Source organism: Carcharhinus amblyrhynchos, chromosome 10 (assembly GCF_965287045.1).
Source record: "Carcharhinus amblyrhynchos chromosome 10, sCarAmb.v2.hapA, whole genome shotgun sequence".
Classification (NCBI taxonomy): Eukaryota; Metazoa; Chordata; class Chondrichthyes; order Carcharhiniformes; family Carcharhinidae; genus Carcharhinus; species Carcharhinus amblyrhynchos.
This window is the reverse complement of record NC_137333.1, coordinates 107,495,620-107,522,145: the sequence shown is the minus strand read 5'-3', so window position 1 is coordinate 107,522,145 and position 26,526 is coordinate 107,495,620. Positions and strand designations below refer to the sequence as shown.

Here is a 26,526-nt window from a genome sequence, read left to right as displayed (position 1 = left end):
TAAGTGAAGGGTCAGACTGAGGGTCAGTGAGTGAAGGTCAGTAGGTGAAGGTCAGCGAGAGTCAGTGGATGAGGGTCAGTGAGGGTCAGAGGGTGAGGATCGTGGGTGAGGGTCAGAGTGAGGGTCAGTGGGTGAGGGTCAGAGTGAGGGTCAGTGGGTGAGGGTCAGTGGGTGAGGGTCAGTGGGTGTGAGTCAGTGGATGAAGGTCAGAGTGAGGGTCAGTGGGTGAGGGTTAGAGTGAGGGTCAGTAGGAGAGGATCAGTGAGTGAGGGTCAGTAGGTGAGGGTCAGTGAGAGTCAGTGGCTGAGGGTCAGTGGGTGAGGGTCAGTGAGAGTCAGTGGGTGAGGGTCAGTGAGAGTCAGTGGGTGAGGGTCAGTGGGTGAGGGTCAGTGAGAATCAGTTAATCTTCTCTACACTCTCTCCAAAGCTTCCATGGCCTTCTGGTAGTGTGGTGACCAGAACTGTACACAGTCCTCCAAAGGCAGCCTAACCAAAGTTTTATATAGCTGCGACATGATTTCCCAAGTCTTGTAGTCAATATCCGGGTGATGAAGGCAGGCATGCCATATGTCTTCTTAAGCACCTTGGCCACCTGTGTTGTCACTTTTAGGGAATTGTGGACCTGCATGCCCAGATCCCTCAGTACGCTAATGTTCCCTAAGGATTCTGCCATTTACAAGTATAACTCACACCTAAATTTGATCCTCCGAAATGCATCACCTCATATTTGTGCAGATTAAACTCCATCTGCCATTTCTGTGCCCAAGTTTCCAATCTGTCTCTATCCTGTAATATCCTCTGACAATTCCTGGCACTATCAGCAACATCAACAGGCTTCATGTCATCCATAAACTTATTAATCAGACCCGCTACATTTTTCTCCAGATCATTTATATCTATTGCAAACAACAGAGGCCCCGGCACTGATCCCTGTGGAACACCACTAGCAAGAAGTCTCACAACACCAGGTTAAAGTCCAACCAATTTATTTGATAGTAAACTCACAAGCTTACTGTGTTTACCCCAGTCCAACGCTGGCATCTCCACATCATGAACACCACTAGCTACAGATCTCCATTTTGAAAACACCCTTCCACTGCTACTGTCTGTCTTCTATGATCAAACCAGTTCTGTATCCATCCAGCCAGCCCACCCCAAATCCCACGTGATTTTAGTTTTTTTTTTACCAGTTTGCCATGTGGGACCTTAACAAACGCCTTACTAAAATCCATATAAACTACATCTACAACCTTTCCCTCATCAATTATTTTTGTCAACTCTTCAAAAAACTCAAATCAAGTTGGTGAGACATGACCTTCCCCATACAAAACCATGCTGCCTGTCATTAACTAATCCATTTTCTTCCAAATGTGCATACATTCTGTCCCTCAGTATCTTCTCCAAAAGCTTCCCTATCTCTGACATCTGTTCTATCTATCACCCCTCAATTTCAAATTATGTCCCTTTGTGCTAGCCATCTCCATCTGAGGAAAAAGGCTCTCATTGTCCATCCTATCTAATTCTCTGATCATCTTGTATGCCTCTATTAAGTCACCTCTTAACCTTCTTCTCTCTAATGAAAACAGCCTCAGGTCCCTCAGCCTTTCCCCATAAGACCATCCCACCATACCAGGCAACATCCTGGTAAATCTCCTCTGCACCCTTTCCAACGCTTCCAAATCTTCCTTATAATGCGGTGATGAAAACTGTACACAATACTCCAAGTGCGGCCACAGCAGAGTTTTGTACAGTTGCAACATGACCTCACGGCTTTGAAATTCAATCCCTCTACCAATAAAAGCTAACACACCGTACGCCTTCGTAACAACCTTATCAACCTGGGTGCCAACTTTCAGGGATCTATGCACATGGACACTGAGATCTCTCTGCTCATCCACACTGCCAAGTATCTTACCATTAGCCCAGTACTCTGTATTCCTGTTATTCCTTCCAAAGTGAAACACCTCACACTTTTCCACATTAAACTCCATTTGCCACCTCTCAGCCCAGTTCTGCAGCTTATCTATGTCCCTCTGTGACCTGCAACATCCTTCCTCACTGTTCACAACTCCACCGACTTTAGTGTCATCCACAAATTTAGTAACCCAGCCTTCTATGCCCTCATCCAGGTCATTTATAAAAATAACAAACATCAGTGGCCCCAAAACAGATCCTTGCAGTGCACCACTAGTAACTGAACTCCAGGATGAACATTTCCCATCAACCACCACCCTCTGTCTTCTTACAGCTAGCCAATTTCTGATCCAAACCGCTAAATCACCCTCAGTCCCATGCCTCCATATCTTTTGCAATAGCTTTCCGTGGGGAACCTTATCAAACGCTTTACTGAAATCCATATAGACCACATCAACTGCTTTACCCTCATTCATCTCTTTGGTCACCTTCTCAAAGAACTCAATAAGGTTTGTGAAGTATGACCTACCCTTCACAAAACCATGTTGGCTATCCCTAATCAAATTATTCCTTTCTAGATGATTATAAATCCTATCTTTTTTAATCCTGTCCAAAATGCTGCCCACAACAGAAGTAAGGCTCACTGGTCTATAATTCCCAGGGTTGTCTCTACTCCCCTTTTTGAACATAGGGACAATATTTGCTATCCTCCAGTCTTCTGGCACTATTCTTGTAGACAATGACGACCTAAAGATCAAAGCCAAAGACTCTGCAATCTTCTCCCTAGCCTCCTTGTGAATCCTAGGATAAATCCCATCTGGCGCAGGGGATTTATCTATTTTCATACTTTCCAGAATTGCTAACACCGCCTCCTTATGAACCTCAATCCTGCCTAGTCTAATAGCCTGTATCTCAGTATTCTCCTCGACAACATTGTCTTTTTCCTGTGTGAATATTGACGAAAAGTATTCATTTAGTGCCTCTCCTGTGTCTTCGGACTCCACGCACAACTTCCCACTACTGTCGTTGAGTGGCCCTAATCTTGCCCTAGTTATTCTTTTATTCCTGATACAAAGATATGTAGAGGGGCAGGCAGTGCTGAGGAAGTGGGGAGGCTGCAGAATTACTTGGACAGGCTAAGAGAGTGGGTAAAGAAATGGCAGCTGGAATATAATGCATGAAAGTGTGAGTTTATGCACTTTAGTAGGAAGATTGGAGGCATAGATTATTTTCTAAATGGGGAAAGGTTTCAAAAATCTGAAGCACAAAGGCACTTGGGAGTCCAGGTTCAGGACTCTTTTAAGGTTAACATGCAGGTTCAGTTGGCAGTTAGGAAGGTAAATGCAATGTTAGCATTTATGTCGAGAAGGCTAGAATACAACGGCAGGGATGCACTGCTAACGCTGTACAAGGTTCTGGTCAGACCCCTTATGGAATATTGTGAACAGTTTTGGTCCCCATACCTAAGAAAGGATGTGCTGGCCTTGGAGAGGGTCCACAGCAGATTCACAAGAATGATCACAGGAATGAAGAGTTTGCCATATGAGGAGTCTGGATCTATACTCGATGGAGTTTAGAAGAATGAGGGGGGCTATACTCGAAACTTACAGAGTACTGAAAGGCCTGGATAAGAGTGGACATGAAGAGGATATCAGCAAATCATATAAGGCTTGGAGGGCCAAAAGGACTGTTCCTGTGCTGTAACTTTCTTTGTTCTTATGTGTGGGTTAGGTGTATTGGCCATGCTAAATTGCCCCTTAGTGCCAGGGGGACTAGCTAGAGTAAATGCATTGTGTTGCAGGGATAGGGCCTGGTATGGGATTGTGGTCAGTGCGGACTTGATGGGCCAAATGGCTTCCTTCTGCACTGTAGATTCTGTGATTCTACAACTGAATTACAAAAATTCCAATTGATTCATCAAGCATGAAATAGGTCCATTTGTAGACATCAAGAGGTCATCAAAGGATTTGGCAGAGTGTGGGAAGATGGCATTCAGTTGGAGGATCATCCATGATCATTTTGAATGGACGAGCAATCGTTGAACCATAGAATAACCTCCTCCAGCTTCCATTGTCTCTGCTTCTGTGATTCAGTGCCATTTTCTGATGTACGTTTACACTGAGATGGCATGGGTGGCACGGTGGCTAGCACTGCTGCTTCACAGTTCCAAGGACCCAGGTTCAATTCCTAGAACCATAGAAAATTACAGCTCAGAAACAGACCTTTTTGCCCTTCTTGTCTGTGTCGAACCATTTTTTGCCTAGTCCCACTGACCTGCACTTGGACCATATCCCTCCACATTCCTCTCATCCATGAACATGTCCAAGTTTTTCTTAAATGTTAAGTGACCCCGCATTTACCACTTTATTCAGCAACTCATTCCACACTCCCACCACTCTCTGTGTGAAGAAGCCCCCCCTAATATTCCCTTTAAACTTTTCTCCTTTCACCCTTAACCCATGTCCTCTAGTTTTTTTCTCCCCTAGCCTCAGTGGAAAAAGCCTGCTTACATTCACTCTATCTATATCCATCAAAATCTAATCCATCAAATCTCTCCTCATTCTTCTACACTCCAGGGAATAAAGTCCTAACCTATTCAATCTCTCTCTGTAACTCAGTTTGTCAAGTCCCGGCAACATCCTTGTGAACCTTCTCTGCACTCTTTCAACCTTATTTACACCCTCCCTGTAACTAGATGACCAAAACTGTACACAATACTCTAAATTTGGCCTCACCAGTGCCTTATATAACTTTACCATAACAGTCCGACTTTTATACTCGATACTCCGATTTATAAAGGCCAATGTACCAAAAGCACTCTTTACGACCCTATCCACCTGTGACGTCATTTTTAGGGAATTGTGTACCTGTATTCCCAGATCCCTCTGTTCAAAAGCACTCTTCAGAGTCCTACCATTTAGCCTGTATGTTCTACTTTGGTTTGTCCTTCCAAAGTGCAATACCCCACACTTGTCTGCGTTAAATTCCATTTGCCATTTTTCAGCCCATTTTTCTAGTTGGTCCATATCTCTCTGCAAGCTTTGAAAACCTTCCTCACTGTCCACTACACCTCTAATCTTTGTATCATCAGCAAATTTGCTGATCCAATTTACCACATTATCATCCAAATCATTGATATCGATGACAAACAACAATGGACCCAACACTGATCCCTGCGACACAGTACTAGTTACAGGCCTCCACTCAGAGAAGCAATCCTCCACAACCACTCTCTGGCTTCTTCCATTGAGCCAGTGTCTAATCCAATTTACTACCTCCCCATGTATACCTAACGACTGAACCTTCCTAACTAACCTCCCATGAGGGACCTTGTCAAAGGCCTTGCTGAAATCCAGGTAGACAACATCATAGAACATAGAACATAGAACATTACAGCGCAGAACAGGCCCTTCGGCCCACGATGTTGCGCCGACCAGTTAAAAAAAAAACAACAATGACCCACTAACCTAAACCAATCCCTTTTCGTCCATAAACCTGTCCACAGACCTCTTAAACGCCCCCAAACTAGGCGCATTTACAACTGCAGCAGGCAGGGCATTCCAATCCCTCACCACCCTCTGGGTAAAGAACCTACCCCTGACATCTGTCCTATAACTACCCCCCCTTAGTTTAAAGCCATGCCCCCTCGTGCTAGATTTTTCCATCAGAGGAAAAAGGCTACTATCCACCCTATCTAAACCTCTAATCATCTTATATGTTTCAATAAGATCCCCTCTTAGCCGCCTTCTTTCCAGCGAAAACAACCCCAAATCCCTCAGCCTCTCCTCATAGGATCTCCCCTCCATACCAGGCAACATCCTGGTAAACCTCCTCTGCACCCTCTCCAAAGCCTCTACATCCTTCCTGTAATGTGGGGACCAGAACTGCACACAATACTCCAAGTGCGGCCGCACCAGAGTTGTGTACAGTTGCAACATAACGCTACGACTCCTAAATTCAATCCCCCTACCAATAAACGCTAAGACACTGTATGCCTTCTTAACAACCTTATCTACTTGATTCCCAACTTTCAGGGATCTATGTACACATACACCTAGATCCCTCTGCTCCTCCACACTATTCAAAGTCTTCCCGTTAGCCCTATACTCAACACATTCCTACCAAAGTGAATTACCTCACATTTCTCTGCATTAAACTCCATCCGCCACCTCTCGGCCCAGCTCTGCAACCTGTCTAAGTCTTCTTGCAAACTATGACACCCTTCCTCACTATCTACCACACCTCTGACTTTGGTGTCATCAGCAAATTTACTGATCCACCCAACTATACCCTCATCCAGATCATTAATAAAAATCACAAACAGCAGTGGCCCCAACACAGATCCCTGAGGCACACCACTTGTAACCGAACTCCATGATGAATATTTACCGTCAACCACTACCCTCTGTCTCCTATCCGCTAGCCAATTCCTAATCCAGTTCCCTAGATCACCCCCAATCCCATACATCTGCATTTTGTGCAGAAGCCTACCATGGTGAACCTTATCAAACGCCTTACTAAAATCCATATACACCACGTCCACTGCCTTACCCCCATCCACCTCTTTGGTCACTTTCTCAAAAAACTCAATAAGGTTAGTAAGGCACGACCTACCCACCACAAAACCATGCTGACTATCTCCAATCAACTCATTACTCTCCAAATAACTATAAATCCTATCCCTAATAATTTTTTCCAAAACCTTGCCCACAACAGAAGTGAGACTCACCGGTCTATAATTCCCGGGGAAGTCTCTGTTCCCCTTCTTAAACAATGGGACAACATTCGCTAACCTCCAATCATCTGGTACTATACCAGAGGCCAACGACGACCTGAAGATCAGAGCCAGAGGCTCTGCAATCACTTCTCTTGCCTCCCAGAGAATCCTGGGGTAAATCCCATCCGGACCAGGGGACTTATCTATTTTCAGACCCTCCAGAATATCCAGCACATCCTCCTTATCAACTGTAACACTGTCAATTCTACTCCTCTGCAACCCAGTGTCCTCCTCAGCTATATCCATGTCCCCCTGCGTGAACACCGAAGAGAAATATTGGTTCAATGCTTCACCAATCTCTTCCGGTTCCACACATAACTTCCCTCTGCCGTCTATAACTGGCCCTAACCTTGCCCTAACCAACCTTCTAACCAACTTGCCCTAACCAACCCTTCACTCAAAGGGTGGTGAATCTCTGGAATTCTCTGCCCGTTGAAGTGGTGGAGGCTGCCTCGCTAAATATTTTTAAGAAGCGGGTTGATGGGTTTTTGATAAGAGAGGGGATTAAGGGTTATGGGGAGAGGGCGGGAAAGTGGAACTGAGCCACGACAGATCAGCCACGACAGATCAGCCATGATCTTATTGAATGGCGGGGCAGGCTCGAAGGGCCAGATGGCCTACTCCTGCTCCTATTTCTTATGTTCTTCTGTTCTTGACATACCTATAGAACGCCTTAGGATTCTCCTTAATCCTATCAGCCAAAGTCTTCTCATGTCCTCTTTTAGCCCTTCTTAGCTCGCTCTTCAACTCCCTCCTAGCCAATCTAAAGCTCTCTAGTGCACTATCCGAGTGCTCACGTCTCATCCGAACATAAGCCTCCTTTTTCTTTTTAACCAACGAATCAACTTTTTTGGTGCACCACGGTTCCCTAGCCTTACCAATTCCACCTTGCCTGACAGGGACATACATATCACAGACTCGCAGTAGCTGCTCCTTGAAAAAACTCCACATTTCGGACGTTCCCAATCCCTGTAATCTCCTAGTCCAACCTATGATTCCTAATTCTCTCCTAATAGCCTCATAATTACCCTTCCCCCAGCTAAAACCACTGGCCCGAGGTTCATGCCTATCCCTTTCCATCACTAAGGTGAACGTAACCGAATTGTGGTCACTATCACCAAAATGCACACCAACTTCCAAATCCAACACCTGATCTGGCTCATTTCCCAGCACCAAATCCAATATAGCCTCACCTCTAGTTGGCCTATCTACATACTGAGTCAAAAAACCTTCCTGCACACTTTGCACAAAAACTGACCCCTCTAACGAGCTAGAGCTATAACAATTCCAATCAATATTAGTAAAGTTAAAATCCCCCATAACAATTACCCTATTACTTTCACTCCTAACCAGGATCGTCTCCGCAATCCTTTCCTCAACCTCTCTAGAACTTTTAGGAGGTCTATAAAAGACTCCCAACAGGGTGACCTCTCCTCTCCTATTTCTAATCTCCGCCCATACTACCTCAACAGACAAGTCCTCATCAAACCTCCTCTCTGACACTGTGATACAATCCCTGACCAATAATGCTACCCCTCCCCCCCTTCTACCTCCTTCTCTACTTCGACTAAAACATTTAAACCCCGGGACCTGCAGCATCCATTCCTGCCCCTGCTCTATCCATGTCTCTGAAATGGCCACAACATCGAAGTCCCAGGTACTGATCCACGCTGCAAGTTCACCCACTTTATTGCGAATACTCCTCGCATTGAAGTATACACATTTGAAACCATGCTCCACCCCACCCCTGCGATGCCATGCATTGCAGTCCCCATCCATGCACCCCTCACTTTCAACCCCTCTACTCAGGATCCCTCCCCCCCTCCGAATCAGTTTAAACTTCCCTGCATAGCCCTAGCAAACTTACCCCCCAGGATATTGGTCCCCTTCTGATTCAGGTGTAGACCATCCCTCTTATAGAGGTCCCACCTTCCCCAGAACGAGCCCCAATTGCTTAAGTACCTGAACCCCTCCCTCCTGCACCATCCTCTCAGCCACAAGTTCAAACTTTCCCTTTCTCTATTCCTCTCTAAACTATCTCGTGGCACAGGCAAGAGTCCGGAGATAACCACTCTATCAGTCTTGGCCTTTAGTTTCCACCCCAACTCCATAAATCTCTGCTTAATATCCCCTTCCCTTAACCTCCCTATGTCATGTGTCCCCACATGAACAATAACTTGGGGTTGATCTCCCTCTCCTCTAAGAGTCCTGAATACCTTTTCAGATACATCCCGGACCCCAGCCCCTGGTAGGCAACACACCAGCCCTGAGTCCCTACCTTTACTTCCGACCCTCCTATCTGTCCCCTTAACCGTGGAGTCCCCAATCACGAGGCCCAATCGTATACAGCCCCTAACCACCTGAGCTTTCACACTAGGCTCACCCCCAGTGACCTGGTCCCTTTGACTATCCCCAGTTGTTTCCTCCTCAACTGTAGCCTCCAGGACCGAAAACCTATTTTGGAGGGGAACCGCCCCAGGGGATTGTCCCCCCGATTGCTTCTTTCCCCTCTTCCTGGCAGTGACCCAAGACTCATTTTTAGGAGTGACTATTTCCTTATAACTCCTATCGATTTCCACCTCTGCCTCCCGAATTATGCGGAGTTCCTCTAACTCCACCTCCAGCTCCTTTACACGCTCCTCCAGAAGCTGCAATCTAACACACTTCCTACAAGTAAACTCCCCTGAAACACTACTAGATTCCCTCACCACATACATCCCACAGGAGATGCAGCTTACTGCCTGAACTGCCATCCCTGAAGCAATTACCAGCAGAAAAATAGATTAAAAAAAAAACAAACAACAAACTTCCCCCACTCTTATAATTAGGTTAGAGGAGGTGGGAGGGTGGGATTCTCTACCAGTGTAGAGGATCGGGTATCCTCTCTACACTAATTTATAGGGTTAGGGGCCCAAGAAAAAAAAACTACAACTCCCGGCAAGCGTCCTAGTGACGATTTCCGGTTTCTAACTAATTTAAAAAAAACTGCCGAAACTCGCGACTTTAAAACTATAAATAAAACGTTAAACAATAAAAACAGAAAAATGTACCTGTTTGCTGCCTCATCTCACGCCCAAAAATCGCTGCCTCTCGATACTGCTCCTCAGGAACAATGAGGCTGAGTACACGGAGGTAGGTGCTTATAAACCCGAGAAAAAAAAACTACAAATACTGGCAAGCGTCCTAGTGATGACTTCCGGTTTCTAACTAATTTTAAAAAAACGCCAAAACTCGCGACTTTAAAACTATAAATAAAACATCCACCACTTTCCCTTCATCCACTTTCCTGGTAACCTCCTCGAAAAACTCTAATAGATTGATCAAACATGACCTACCATGCACCTGGCTTGGGTCACTCTGTGGAGTTTGCACGTTCTCCCCGTGTCTGCATTGGTTTCCTCCCACAGTCTGAATAATGTGCTGCTTAGGTGGGTTGACCTGAACAGGCGCGGGCGTTTAGGGGAATTTCACAGTAACTTTATGCAGTGTTAATGTGACTAATAAATAAGCTTTTAACTTTACTTTTGTGGTCCCTCTGCTTCTGCACCTTAAAGTCTCTCCCCTCACTGTGGGGTGGCATGGTGGCACTGTGATTAGCACTGCTGCCTCATAGCACCAGGAACTCCGGTTCGATCCCCAGTTCGGGTCACTGTCTGTGTGGAGTCTGCATGTTCTCCCGTGTCTGTGGGGGTTTCCTCCGGGTGCTCCAGTTTCCTCCCACAGTCAGAAAGATATGCAAGTTAGGTGCATTGGCCATGTTAAATTCTCCCCAGTGTACCCAGTCCCAGAGTGTGGAGACTAGAGGATTTTCACAGTAACTTTATTGCAGTGTTCATGTAAGTCTACTTGACACTAATAAATAATAATCAATAAATAAAAATAATTTATTTTAAACTGTTTATCCACATTATCTCCTAAATTTGCTTTGACAAGACTCTTAATGAGTCTCGTTGCCTACTCACCTCAAGAGGGTGGGCAGCTGATCCAAGCCCAGAACATGCCTCTCGGGATGCCAGCTTCACGAAAGGCAACCTGAAACTGACAAGCTGGCTGTGCTGACATTTTCTCACAACTCAACCTCTATTGCTGATATTCAAGTTAAGCATTAATATAAAAAAGGTAAAATATTTACTGGAAACTAAATTTAGGTAACATCAGTTGACTTTCAGAGAGGCCGATAATCAGCCAGGTGGGATGTTGGAGACAAAGTAGATAAAGGAGAATGGAGGGGTGGAGAGGTTTAGGGAGATGATTCCTAAACTAAGGGTTAGGTAGCTGGAGACACAGTTGAAATTGGCGGAGTGGTTAAAATTAGGGATGAGTAAGAGGCCTGAATTAAATGAGTGGAGATATTTTGGAGAATTGTGGGGCTGGAGGAGAATTTTAAAATCAAATTGCTGCTTAAATGGGAGCAATGTAAGTCAGTGAAGAGAGACTGAGAGAAGTTAGTACATGGGTAAATCACACACCAGACCCCACAATACCCTGCTCACCATCCAAAATGAATCCAGATCTCTCAGCGAAGCCCTGAGCTACAATTAAATGCAGTAGCAAATATCCAGCTGCTCGTGACTGGAAACTAAATTTATTCAGATGAAATTTGCAAAATGGAATCAGGTAACTTCTAAAAGGAGGAACCTGTTCCCAGAAAACAGGTTTTGCAGCTTCAGAAATATCCACATGATTTCTTTCTATATTCTCTCATAGTACGTGGAGGCGTTGCTGATTAGGCCAACATTATTGTCCATTCCTATTTGCCCTTAAGTGGTGGTGAGAGCTTTAACCTGTGCAGTTCATGTGGTGTAGGTACCACCAACCACAGTGCTATTATGGGGTTTCACAATTTTGAGCCAGCCACAGTGAAGGAACAGTGGTGAAGTTGTAAATCAGGATGATGAATGATTTGGAGAGAAACTTGGAGCTGGTGGTGTTCCGTTGCACCTGCTGCCTGGGAACACCTTCTTCATGGTAGAGGTCACAGATTTGGGTGGTGCTGTTCACGGCGCCTTTAGTGAGTTCCTGCCACTGCTGCTACTGTTTTTTAATGATGGAGGGAGTGAATTTTAAAGATCATAGAATCATAGAATCTATGGCATGGAGACAGGCCCTTTGGCCCAAACTGGTCCATGCTGATCAAAAACCCCATCTAAGCTAACCCCGTTTGCCTACATTTGGCCCATATCCCTCTAAACCTTTCCTATCCATGTATCTGTCTAAATATCTTTTAAATGTTGTCAATGTCCCTGCCTCAACCACTTCCTCCAGCAGCTCATTCCACATACATACTACCCTCTGTGTAAAAAAGTTGCACCTCAGGTTCCCATTAATTCTTTCCCCTCATAACTTAAACCTATGCCCTCGATTCCCTGACCATGGGAAAAGAACAGAGTGCATTCATCCTATACATGCCTTTCGTGATCTTATACATCTCTATAAGGTCACCCCTCAGTCTCCTATACTCCAAAGAATAAAATCCAAGCCTGTCCAATCTCTTTCTATAACTCAGTCCCTTGAGTTCTGCCAATATCCATGTAAATCTCTTCTGCACTCTGTCCAGTTTAATAACATCTTTCCAATAGCAAGGTGACCAAAACTGAACACAATACTCCAGGTGCGACCTCATCAACGTCCTGTACAACTGGAACAAAACCTCCCAACTTTTATTCTCAATGCCCTAACTGATGAAGGTCAGCAGGCCAAACTCCTTTTCCACTGCCCTATCTACCTGTGACTCCACCTTTAGAGAATCGTGCACCTGAACTCCAACGTTCCTCTATTCCACGATACTCCTTAAGGTTCTACCATTCACCGAGAAGGTCCTATCTTGATTTGACTTTCCAAAATATAACACCTCACACTTATCTGTATTGAACTCCATTTGCCATTTCTCGGCCCACTTCCCCAGCTGATCAAGATCCTGCTGCAATTTTTGATAATTCACTGTCTATAATCCCACCTATTATAGTGTCATCTGTAAACTTACTGATCATGCCTTGTACATTCTCATCCAAATCGTTGATATAGATAACAAACAGCAGTGGGCCCAGCACTGACCCCTGAGGCACACCACTAGTTACAGGCCTTCAGTCTGCCAAGCGTCCTTCCTACCATTACCCTCTGTAACTGGGTCCTAAACGACTGAACCCACAGACCGCCGTAGTAAGGACAGGCAACAACACCGCCTCCATGATCATCCTCAATACCGGTGCTCTGCAAGGTTGAATCCTCAGCTCCTTACTGTGTGGCCAAATTCTCCTCCAACTTGATTTTCAAGTTTGCTGATGACACCACTGTAGTGGGTCGGATTTCAAACAATGATGACAGAGTACAGGAATGAGATAGAGAATCTGGTGAATTGGTGCGGCAACAATAATCTCTCCCTCAATGTCAGCAAAACGAAGGAGATTGTCATTGACTTCAGGAAGCGTAAAGGAGAACATGCCCCTGTCTACATCAATGGGGACAAAGTAGAAAGGGTCGAGAGCTTCAAGTTTTTAGGTGTCCAGATTACCTGTAACCTGTCCTGGTCCTATAGTTAAGAAAGGCCACCAACGCTTCTACTTTCTGAGGAGATGAAGGAAATTTGGCATGTTAGCTACTGCTCTCACCAACTTCTACAGCTGCACTATCGAAAGCATTCTTTCCAATTGTATCACAACTTGCCCAAGACTGAATGTTTGTGGAAGGCGTAGCAATCAAGCAGGCTGTTTTTTTCTTGATGGTGTTAAGCTTCTTGAGCATTGTTGGAGTTGCACTCATCCAGGCAAGTGGACAGTATTTCATCACACCTCTGACTTGTGCCTTGTAGATGGTCGACAGGCTCTGAAGAGTCCCACATGGGAGACTTATTAAGCAGGCTAATGCACATGCGATACAGGGTGATGTGATATGGTGGATTCATAATTGGCTTAGCGGTAAGAAACAGAGGGTAGTGACAGATAGCTGCTTTAGTGACTGGAGGTCAGTGACCAGTGGCGTACCATAAGGATCCGTACTGGGCCCCTTATTGTTCATCAGTTATATAAGTGACATTGATGATTATGTGGAGGGTAGGATCATTAAATTTGTCAATGATGCAAAGATTGGCCGGGTGGTTAACAGTGAGGTTGAGTGTCTTGGGTTACAGGAAGATATAGGTAAGATGGTCAAATGGGCAAATAAGCGGCAGATGAAATTTAACCCTGAAAAGTGTGAGGTGATGCAGTTTGCAAGGAGTAATTTGACAAGGAAGTATACTGGGAAGTTCCGATGAACAAAGGGACCTTGGCATGTTTGTCCATAGATCTCTGAAGGCAGAAAGGCAGGTTAATAGGCAAATGGCACACTCGCCTTTATCAATTGGGGTATAGATTACAAAAGCAGAAAGGTCATGATGGAGTTGTATAAAATTTTGGAGAGGCCACAGCTGGAGTACTGTGTGCAGGTCGGATCACCACATTATAGGAAGGATGTGATTGCACTGGAGGGGGTGCAGAGGAGATTCACCAGGATGTTGCCTGGGATGGAACATTTAAGTTATAAAGAGAGGATACATAGGCTTGGGTTGTTTTCTCTGAAGCAGAGAAGACTGAGGCGCAACCTGATTGTACAAGATTATGAGGGAATGGACAAAATGTGTAGGGAGCAGCTGTTCCCCTTAGTTGAAGGGTCAGTTACGAGGGACACACGTTAAAAGTGAGGGGTGGGAGGTTTAGGGGGGATTTGAGGAAAATCGTTTTTACCCAGAGAATGGTAACAGTCTGGAATGGGCTGCCTGGGAGGGTGGGGGGAGGCAGGATGCCTCACATCCTTTAAAAAGTACCTGGATGAGTGCTTGGCACGTTGTAACATTCAGGACTATGGGCCAAGTGCTGGCAGATGGGATTAGGTGGGTGGGTCAGGGCCTTTCATGTGTCAGTGCAGACTCGGCAGGCTGAAGGGCCTCTTCTGCACTGTGGGATTCTGTGATTCTGTGAGTCAGGAATTGAGCTACTTGCTGTAGGATTCCTATGGGGCAATCTTACTAAAAGAATTCAAACTGCCAAATTTGAAGCGAGGGAGTTTCAGACCTGTTTTTTTGACAAGAGGAAGAAATCAAATTTCATGATACTTTGAAAAACAAAAGAGGAAAAGTGTGATTGCTGCTAGTAGGGGGAGTGGATGGAATCTATTCACACCAAGAAAGCCAGCTGAAGACTGCTAGTGGGCGCTAATGTGCTTGCGCCCTGATCTCCCCATTGATAGGATGCAGAGACATTGATAGGATGCAGACCTGGGCCGAAAAGTGGCAGATGGAGTTTAACCCTGCTAAGTGCGAGGTGATTCATTTTGGTAGGACAAACTTGAATGCAGATTACAAGGTCAATGGCAAGGTCCTAAGGAATGTGGAGGAACAGAGAGATCTTGGGGTTCATATCCACAGATCTCTGAAGGTTGCCACTCAAGTGGATAGAGCCATGAAGAAGGCTTATAGTGTGTTAGTGTTTATTAACAGGGGGTTTGAATTTAAGAGCTGTGGGGTTATGCTGCAACGATAAAGGACCTTGGTGAGACCACATTTAGAATATTGTGTGCAGTTCTGGTCACCTCACTATAAGGAGGATGTGGAAGCATTGGAGAGAGCGCAGAGGAGATTTACTAGGATGCTGTCTGATTTTGGAGGGTAGGTCTTATGAGAAAAGGTTGAGGAAGCTGGGGCTTTTCTCTTTGGAGCGGAGGAGGATGAGAGGTGGCTTCATAGAGGTTTATAAGATGATGCGAGGGATTGATAGAGTGGACGTGCAGAGACTATTTCCTCAGGTGGATTTAGCTGTCACTAGGGGGCATAACTATAAGGTTCATGGTGGGAGATATAGGAGAGATGTCCGAGGTAGTACAAGGTCGGCAATATTGCGAGAGGTGAGCAATTGGGTATAAACCCAGTGTTTTGCTTCACTCGCGATCTTACTGGTTCACCACGTTGATCAACCGGCATTATGGGCTGGTAAGATCGAACCACCTCCCCCCCCCCGCCCCCCCAGTGTCTGACCTGCTCTTGTAGCCACAGTATTTCTATGGCTTTTCCAATTGAGTTTCTGGTCAAAAGTAACCTCCAAGATGTTGAACATGAGAGGTTTCATGATGGTAATGCCACTGGATGTCTCTTGTTCGAGATGGTAATTGCCTGGCATTTGTATGGTGTGAATATTACTTGTCAGCCCAAGCTTGGATATTGTCCAGACCTTGCTGCATTTGAACATGGACTGCTTCATTATCTGAGGAGTCACGTATGATGCTGAATACGGTACAGTCACTAATGAATATAGCTTCCAGAATAATGTTCAGGATTCCCCGGACAATTCCCTCCTGATTATATACCACTGTGCCACCACCTCTGTTGGCTTTGTCCTGCCAGTGGATAGAACATGCCAAGGACATTGTCAGTAAGGTATGATTCCATGAGTATGGTTACGTCAGGTTTTTGTTTGACTAGTCTGTGAGATAGCTCTCCCAATTTTGGTACAAACCGTCAGATGTTAGTAAGAAGGACTTTGCAGGGGTGACAGGGCTGTATTTGCCATTGTTGTTTCCAGTGCTCTGGTTGCCGTTGGGTGGTTGGTCCGGTTTCATTGCTTTTTGTTTTCGTTGAAGTTTGTGGCTTACTAGGCCATTTCAGAGGGCACCAAGAGTCAACTGTATTGCTGTGGGTCTGGAGTCACATTTAGGCCAGACCAGGTAAGGATGGTAGATCTCATTCCCAAAGATGAAGTGAATAGGACATTCATCCCAAGGATGTATTGGGAGAGAGAATGTGGGTTCAGAGGCAGGACACTGTTATTAGAGCACTGAGATAATTCTAATATGAGCAATCAGTCAACATGGATTTTTAAAGGGGAAATTGGGTTCAAAATATCTCTTAAGACATTTTTACGGATGTTGTAATTGTATGATGGTTAAGGGGGAAATCAGAAGATACAAAACAGGATTTGTCAGCCTTTCCCAAGGGCAGGATCTTCTGATCCTGACGAAGTGTATCCCCGTGGTGGGTTTCCCAGTGGCGGTATGGGTGGGCCATCCAAAATGCTGCAGACGTCAAGGGGACTGGAAGATCCTGCTGGCAGCTAATTCAGATGCTCAGTTTTTGGAAAATATTCAAAACAGGGTTCATAGACAAGTACATGAATAGGATGGGAATAGAGGGATATGGTTCCCAGAAGGGTAGGAGATTTTAGTTAAGTTGGGCAGCATGGTCAGTGCAGGCTTGGAGGGCCGATGGGCCTGTTCCTGTGCTGTAACTTTCTTTGTTCTTTGTTAGATTTCATTTGTGTAAAGGAATATGGGAATAAAATGGGGTTTCCTCAAAAAACAAACTTTACAAACTACCATCCCAAATCCAATCTTCCTTTTGCCTCCAAAGTCTCTGAACATGTTGCCGCCTTCCAAATATGTGCGCATTTTCCCCAAACTCAATGTTTGTCACAATACCAAAACATCTCTATCCAGCATAGAAGTAAGGCATTTTGCCCAAACAGCCCATGTTGTTTTTCTAATCCTCTTAAGCCCTCCTGTCTTTCCTTATTTAAATTTGCCATCAGAATCATCTACTCTCTTCTTTCTCAAATGTTTGTTGGTTTCCCCTCAAATGTAGGGAAGAGGGAATTTCAGAGCTTGGAGCCGAGGCAACTGAAGGCATAGCCACTATTGCTGGAGCAATTGTAATTGAGAATGAAATACATAACAGGCCAGAATTAGAGGAGTGCATAGAGCTCGGAAGATTTTACAGTTGGAGGAGATAACAGTGGGCAAAGTCTGAGGAGAGATTTGAAAACAAGGATGATAATTTTAAAATCAAAACATTGCTTGCCTGGGAGTCAATATGGCCAGCAAGCACAGGAGTGATACGACCATGAGAACATAAAATATAAGAGAAGAATTAGACCATACAGCCCATAGAGTCTGCTCTGTCATTTAATCATGGCTGATATTTTTCTCATCCCCATTCTCCTGCCTTTTCCTGTAACCCCTGATCCCCATATTAATCAAGAACCTATCTATCTCTGTCTTAGAAACACTCAATGACCTGGCCTCCACAGCCCTCCATGGCAATGGATTCCACAGATTTACCACTCTCTGGCTGAAGAAATTCAAGAACAAAGAACAAAGAAAATTACAGACCTCCAAGCCTGCACCGACCATGCTGCCCGATTTAACTAAAACCTCCTAACCTTCCATATCCCTCTATTCCCATCCTATTCACGTATTTGTCAAGATGCCCCTTAAAAGTCACTACCATATCTGCATCCACTATCTCCCCCGGCAGCGAGTTCCAGGCACCCACTACCCTCTGTGTAAAAAATCTGTCGCATGCATCTTCTTTAAACCTGTGCTTCTAGTAATTGACTTTCCACCCTGGGATAAAGCTCCTCACCTTGGTTCTTTGCTCTGAGGCTGTGCCCTCGGATCCTCGTCTCTCCTACTAATGGAAACATCTTCCCCACATTCACTCTATCCAGGCCTTTCAGTATTCTTAATGTGTCGATTAGATCTCCCCTCATCCTTCTAAACTCCATTGAGTCCAGACTCAGAGTCTTCAAATGCTCCTCATCTGACTAACCCTTCATTCCTGGGATCATTCTTGTGAACCTCCTCTGGACCCCTTCCAAGGCCAGCACATCCTTCCTTAGGTACGGGTGCTAAAATTGCTCAAAATAATCCAAATAGTGTCTGACCATAGCCTTATACAGCCTCAGAAATACATCCCTGCTCATTCTAGCCCTTTAGGAATGAATGTTAATATTGAATTTACCTTCCTAACTGATAACTGAACAAAGAACAAAGAAAATCACAGCACAGGAGTAGGCCCTTCGGCCCTCCAAACCTGTACTCACCTTGCTGCCTGACTTAACTAAAACCCTTCACTCTTCCAGGGACCATATCTCTTTATTTCCATCCTATTCATGTATGTGTCAAGATGCCCCTTAAAACTCACTACCGTATCCACTTCCACTACCTCCCCTGGCAGTGAGTTCCAGGCACCCATCACTCTCTGTATAAAAATCTTACCTTGTACATCTCCTTTAAACCTTGCCCCACACACCTGAAACCTATACCCCCTAGTAATTGACTCTTCCGCCCTGGGAGAAAGCCTCTGACTATCCATTCTGTCCATACCCCTCATAATCTTGTAGGCTTCTATCAGGTCGCCCCACAACTTCGGTAGTTCCAGTGAGAACAAGGTTTCTCCATCCTCTCCTCATAACTAATGCCCTCCATACCAGGCAACATCCTGGTAAGTATTTTCAGTACCCTCTCCAAAGCCTCCACATCCTTCTGGTAGTGTGGTGACCAGAATTGAACACTATATTCCAAGTGCGGCCTAACTAAAGTTCTATAAAGCTGCAACATGACTTGTCAATTTTTAAACTCAATGCCCCGGCCAATGAAGGCTAACGTGCCGTATGCATGAACCTGCATGTTAACCTTAAGAGAGTCCTGAACCAGGACTCCCAAGTCCCTTTGTGCTTCAGATTTCCAAAGCCTTTCCTCATTTAGAAAATAGCTTATGCCTTTATTCTTCCTACCAAAGTGCATAACCTCACACTTTCCCACATTTTATTCCATCTGCCAGTTCTTTGCCCACTCTCCTAGCCTGTCCAAGTCATTCTGATAATACCTGTCCCTGTATATACTTTTGTATCATCCGCAAATTTAGCAACCATGCCCTCAGTTCTATCTTCCAGGTCATAATGTGTATGGTGAAAAGTTGTGATCCTGACACTGACTCCTGTGGAATACCACTAGTCATTGGTTGCCATCCTGAAGAGGACCTCCTTATCCCCACTCTCTGCCTTCTGTCTGTCAGCTAATCCTCTATCCATGCCAGCACCTTGCCTCTAACACCACTGGCTCTGAGCATATTTAGCAGCCTCTGTAAGTCACCTTGTCAAAGGCTTTCTGGAAATCCAAATAAATCCCATCCACTGGCTCTCCTTTGTCTAACTTCTTTGTTACCTCCTCAAAGAATTCTGATTTGTCAGACATGACCTCCCCTTGACGAAACCTTGCTGGCTCAGCCATATTTTGCCACGCATTTCCAAGTACTCTGCAATTTCATCCTTATTAATGGACTCCAAAATCCTACCCATGTCTGAGGGCAGGCTAACTGGCCTATAATTTCCCATCTTCTGCTTCTCTCCTTTCTTAAACAGAGGTGTTACATTAGCCTTTTTCCAGTCCTCTGGGACCTTCCCTGACCCCAGTGATTCCTGAAAGATCACCACCAATGTCTCCACAATGTCCTCATCTATCTTCTTCAGAATGATGGGATGTAGTCCATCCAGTCCAGGTGATTTATCCACCTTCAGACCATTCAGCTTTCCTTAGCGATGGCCACTACATTTACCTGTGCCCTCTGACTCTCTTGAAGTTATGGCATAGAACATAGAACATAGGATAGTACAGCACATTACAGACCCTTCGGCCCTTGATGTTGTGCCGAGCTTTGTCCAAAACCAAGATCAAGCTATCCCATTCCCTATCACTCTTGTGTGCTCCATGTGCCTATCTAATAATCGCTTGAAAGTTCCTAAAATGTCCGACTCCACTATCACAGCAGGCAGTCCATTCCACACCCCAACCATTCTCTGAGTAAAGAACCTACCTCCAACATCCCTCCTATATCTCCCACCATAACCTTATAGTTATGTCCCCTAGTAATAGCTACATCCACCTGAGGAAATAGTCTCTGAACGTCCACTCTATCTATATCCCTCATCATCTTAAATAACCTCTATTAAGTTCACCTCTCATCCTCCTCCATTCTAAAGAATGGACATTAGAGATGTCTTTGGTGGCTCCACAATTGGTGATGGCTCCAAGATTGGTGGCTCCAATCTCTTCGAGATTGGAGCCACCAATCTTGGTGTCATCTGCAAACTTACTAACCACGCCTCCTAAATTCTTATCCAAATCTTTAATATAAATGATAAATAACAGTGGACCCAGCACCGATCCCTGAGGCACTTCATGCTGCTGCTAGTTCCTGAGCTTCTATTTCTGCATTTTCAAGTGATAAGGTTATTTTATTGGCTTTTTACAGTCCAAGTTGGGCTCTGCCAATAGCTTCTTTTTGGTAGCTGGGTTATTTATTATACAAACCAATATGTCTCACAATGTTGAATTAAGAAGCACTCTGAATTTGCAGTGTTCAGATAAGTTCTGCAACATAGTCTAGAACTCAGTGACAGGTTCCTCAGGAGTTCTCCCAGCCATGTTGAAATGACATCTCTGGGATATGAGTACCTAAGATTGTAGTGGTTTTTCACCAGGCCTACTAGCTCATTAGAAGTTTTTGATTCAGGGCTATCTGGATAAGTCAGGCTTTTAGTCACACTGAAAGTCGAGTCTCCGCATGCTGTCAACAATATCACCTTTTTTTCCGTCTCTTTTACTGATGTTAATATGGATTAAGTAACCCATGCGCTCTGTATATTTGGGCCCAGTCTCCACGCTGTTATCACAGGATTCAAATTTCCCAAAAAGAGGTATTATGGCATTTTCTTAATGGAAAAGATTCTTGACTGATGGAGGTTGTCAGGAGAGAGAGATGGAGAAAAAAGTTATCCTTGTCGCCAATGTAGTAATTCAGCCAGATGCCAGTTTCCCATCATCAAAGACCCTTTACTGTGTACCAAAGAGAGCTGCACCCGTGGCTTATAGCTAGACCATTCAAACCTCGGACCTACAATGGGTTAAGCAGCAGGTTTATAAGTCCCCGCTGTCCACTTAGCAAGCCTTTGCTTGCTCAGTAAGGAAGCTCATATTCCACAAAGTCCATCATGTCCTTCGTGGCTATTATAACAAAAGGAATTAGTGGAAGGTTCAGCAGCAGTTGAACTGAGCCAAGGTCAAGCCTGGGACTTGTCAAGTCAGTACCTGGGACTTTGATGTTGTGGCCATTTCAGAGACATGGATAGAGCAGGGGCAGGAATGGATGTTGCAGGTCCCGGGGTACAAATGCTTTAGTCGGAGTAGAGAAGGAGGTAGAAGGGGGGGTGGAGTAGCATTATTGGTCAAGGACTGTATTACAGTGTCAGAGAGGAAGTTTGATGAGGACTTGTCTGTTGAGATAGTATGGGCGGAGATTAGAAATAGGAGAGGAGAGGTCACCCTGCTGGGAGTCTTTTATAGACCTCCAAAAAGTTCTAGAGGTTGAGGAAAGGATTGCAGAGACGATCCTGGTTAGGAGTGAAAGTAATAGGGTAATTGTTATGGGGGATTTTAACTTTACTAATATTGATTGGAATTGCTATAGCTCTAGCTCGTTAGAGGGGTCAGTTTTTGTTCAAAGTGTGCAGGAAGGTTTTTTGACTCAGTATGTTGATAGGCCAACTAGAGGTGAGGCTATATTGGATTTGGTGCTGGGTAATGAGCCAGACCAGGTGCTAGACTTGGAAGTTGGTGTGCATTTTGGTGATAGTGACCACAATTTGGTTACGTTCACCTTAGTGATGGATAGGGATAGGCATGAACCTCGGGTCAGTAGTTTTAGCTGGGGGAAGGGTAATTATGAGGCTATTAGGAGAGAATTAGGAAGCATAGGTTGGACGATGAGATTACAGGGACTGGGAATGTCCGAAATGTGGAATTTTTTCAAGGAACAGCTACTGCGGGTCTGCAATAGGTATGTCCCTGTCAGGCAAGGAGGATTTGGTAGGGCTAGGGAACCGTGGTGTACTAAAAAAGTTGATTCGTTGGTTAGGAAGAAAAAGGAGGCTTATGTTCGGATGAGGCTTGAGGGCTCAGGTAGTGCATTAGAAAGCTTTAGATTGGCTAGGAGGGAGTTGAAGAGGGAGTTAAGAAGGGCTAAAAGAGGACATGAGATGACTTTGGCTGATAGGATTAAGGAGAATCCTAAGGCGTTCTATAGGTATGTCAAGAACAGAAGGTTGGTTAGGGCAAGATTAGGGCCAGTTATAGACAGTAGAGGGAAGTTGTGTGTGGAACCGGAAGAGATTGGAGAGGCATTGAACCAATATTTCTCTTCGGTGTTCACGCAGGGGGACATGAATGTAGCTGTGGAGGACACTGGGGTGCAGGGGTGTAAAATAGAAAGTATTGCAGTTGAAACCGGGGATGTGCTGGATATTCTAGAGGGCTTGAAAATAGATAAGTCCCCTGGTCCGGATGGGATTTACCCTAGGATTCTCTGGGAGGCTACAGAGGTGATTGCAGAGCCTCTGGCTCTGATCTTCAGGTCATCGTTGGTCTCTGGTATAGTACCGGAAGATTGGAGGACAGCGAATGTTGTCCCATTGTTTAAGAAGGGGAACAGAGACTTCCCCGGGAATTATAGACCGGTGAGTCTTACTTCTGTTGTGGGCAAGGTTTTAGAAAGAATTATTAGGGATAGGATTTATAGTTATCTGGAGAGTAATGAATTGATTAGAGACAGTCAGCATGGTTTTGTAGCAGGTAGGTCGTGCCTTACTAACCTTATTGAGTTCTTTGAGAAAGTGACCAAAGAGGTGGATAGGGGTAAGGCAGTTGATGTGGTATATATGGATTTTAGTAAGGCGTTTGATAAGGTTCACCATGGTGGGCTTCTGCAGAAAATGCAGATGTACGGGATTGGGGGTAATCTAGGTACTTGGATCAGGAATTGGCTGGCAGATAGGAGACAGAGGGTGGTGGTTGATGGTGAATATTCGTCATGGAGTTCGGTTACGAGCGGTGTGCCTCAGGGATCTGTTTTGGGCCACTGCTGTTTGTAATTTTTATTAATGATCTGGATGAGGGTATAGTTGGGTGGATTAGTAAGTTTGCTGATGACACCAAAGTCGGTGGTGTGGTAGATTGTGAGGAAGGGTGTCATAGTTTGCAGGGTGACTTAGACAGGTTGCAGAGCTGGGCCGCGAGGTGGCGGATGGAGTTTAATGTGGAGAAGTGTGAGGTAATTCATTTCGGTATACTGTGTTCAGTATAGGGCTAACGGGAGGACTTTGAATAGTGTGGAGGAGCAGAGGGATCTAGGTGTATGTGTACATAGATCCCTGAAGGTTGGGAATCAAGTAGATAAGGTAGTTAAGAAGGCATACGGTGTCTTGGCGTTTATTGGTAGGGGGATTGAATTTAGGAGTCGCAGCGTCATGTTGCAACTGTACACAACTCTGGTGCGGCCGCACTTGGAGTACTGTATGCAGTTCTGGTCCCCACATTACAGGAAGGACGTTGAGGCTTTGGAGAGGGTGCAGAGGAGGTTTACCAGGATGTTGCCTGGTATGGAGGGGAGGTCATATGAGGAGAGACTGAGGGATTTGGGGTTGTTTTCGCTGGAAAGAAGGAGGCTAAGAGGGGATCTTATTGAAACATATAAGATGATTAGAGGTTTAGATAGGGTGGATAGTGATAGCCTTTTTCCTCGGATGGAGAATGCTAGCACGAGGGGGCATGGCTTTAAATTAAGGGGTGGTAGTTATAGGACGGATGTCAGGGGTAGGTTCTTTACCCAGAGGGTGGTGAGGGATTGGAATGCCCTGCCTGCTGCGGTTGTAAATGCGCCTAGTTTGGGGGCGTTTAAGAGATCTATGGATAGGTTTATGGACGAAAAGGGATTGGTTTAGATTAGTGGGTCAGTGTTTTTTTTAAAAAAAAACTGGTCGGCGCAACATCGTGGGCCGAAGGGCCTGTTCTGCGCTGTAATGTTCTATGTTCTAAGCCATGTTACCGAGGTGGAAATATACATTCTTAGCAATACAAATTGTGCAAACATGGGGTTAGAAGCTCATTTCAGTATCAAATATGACACCAGTGTTGCAAGCAGACAGCAGAGTGACATTGGAGGAAGGCTATGCGGTCAACTATGTCAAGACTGTGGACAGTCCAGAAGGATGAGGAGAGAAAGGTTTACCTTTGTCACAGACATAGAGGATGTCATTTATGATTCTGATGAGAACCATTTTGGTGCTGTGACAGGGGCAGAAACCAGATTGAAAGGATTTAAACGTGGAGATTCACCCACAGTAACACTTTCAAATACTGGATATACCTCACTATAAGACTCTGATATAACTTATCACTGTAACACTGTCTGATATACACTTCCTGTGTTTCTGATTGTCTTTTAGGTGTGCGCCTCGCATCTTGGCGTGCAAGTAATCCCTGTTCCCTATCTGGTAGACGCTCACCACTATGATTTGTTGAATGTGCTCTTGGGACGGTCAGAAAACTTAGGGTCCCAACTACTTCGACGCAAGAGCTTCTTCCCCTTGGGTTCGCTGAAAGAAATAGTGGTCAATGTTACCGAAGAAAGCTTGGATCTGATGGAGCAGAATATCGAAAATCCGCCTGCGATCACACATGAGTTTGATTATGAGGAAGTTGTCATTGATGAAGGAGTTTTAAAATCCATCAAGCTGATTGTTAAAGATGTTAACAAGGAGGTCTCACTGTTTGTTATCAATCCTGGGATGCTGAAGCTCTCTCACAATCTTCCTTGGATGTACTCTGTTAGAAATGCATACATCATCTATGAAGTTTTCTACACCACTAATATTCAGCTTCTGGTATCTGACAGTAAACGGACCCAGCAATTTAAGTCCAAAAGTCGAATTCCAATTGGGTTTCTATGTAAGAAGTTCAAGCTGAGCTCAGAAGGGGTGATCGGAAACGAGGTGCCTTTGAAGAAATCTCTCGTCAAAGAAAATTTTGTGAACACCTCATCCTATATCTATGAAGCAGTGGTTGGTCAACACTTCAGTACATCTATGCATCGTATCACAACTCAGAGAAGTCAGAAACCCTCCAGTTTTTTCCGATCTATTTTAAGAGGTAAATCATTTAGAGAGGATGTTACAGGTTGTGGAAAGAGGAGGGAATTAATATTGGTGGAGTTTTTGTAAGCACTGAGGCTGTATTTGGCAAATTCAATGATCAGTGCAGGTTTCATAACAAATGCCAAATATTAAGTCCAATCAGCACATTGTTGTTCCATTTGTTGACTCTCTTGACTTCACTATTTCCGGGGTGCCAACTTTCAGCTCCCTGAAAGTTGGCACCCAGGTTGATAAGGTCGTTAAGAAGGCGCACAGTGTGTTAGCTTTTATTGGTAGAGGGATTGAATTTCGGAGCCGTGAGGTCTTGTTACAACTGTGCAAAACTCTGGTGCGGCCGCACTTGGAGTATTGTGTACAGTTCTGGTCGCCGCATTATAAGAAAGATGTGGAGGCATTGGAAAGGGTGCAGAGGAGGTTTATCAGGATGTTGCCTGGTATGGTGGACAGGTCTTATGAGGAAAGGCTGAGGGACTTGAGGTTATTTTCATTGGAGATAACAAGGTTACAAGGTGACCTAATTGAGGCATACAAGATGATCAAAGGTTTGGATAGGGTGGACAGTGAGAGTCTTTTTCCTCAGATGGTGATGGCTAACACGAGGGGACATAGCTTTAAATTAAGGGGTGGTAGTTATAGGACAGATGTCAGAGGTAGGTTCTTTACTCAGAGGGTAGTAAGGGCGTGGAATGCCCTGCTTGTAGCAGTTGTGGACTCGCCAACTTTAAGGGCGTTCAAGTGGTCAATGGATAGGCATATGGATAACATTGGAATAGTTTAGGTTAGAGGGTCATTAGATTGGTTCCACTGGTCGGCGCAACATCGAGGGCCAAAGGGCCTGTACTGCGCTGTAATGTTCTATGTTCTATTTCCTCTCACCATTAATGGGTCTCCTCCAACACTTAAGCCAAGTTAACAAGTTTCTGCTTTTATCCCAAACTCTTCTGTAGTTATTTTACAAAGCCTAAATCCAATCAGACACAAATCCTACTCTCACATTAGGGGAGTTTCTGTAAACCCCACATTTGGACTTACATAAAAGGGGTA

General features: G+C 44.8%; 1 protein-coding gene across 1 annotated transcript in view; it reads left to right on the top strand.

Annotated features, from left to right (window-relative positions):
• Positions 1-26,447, top strand: part of LOC145349326 (uncharacterized) — a 52,712-nt gene extending 26,265 nt beyond the window's left edge. Inside the window, exons 5-6 of the mRNA XM_080197827.1 lie at positions 24,775-25,389; positions 26,430-26,447. Coding sequence (XP_080053953.1) covers positions 24,775-25,389; positions 26,430-26,447 — 633 coding nt within the window. The remainder of the gene's footprint in view (positions 1-24,774; positions 25,390-26,429) is intronic.
• Positions 26,448-26,526: the final 79 nt, after the last annotated feature.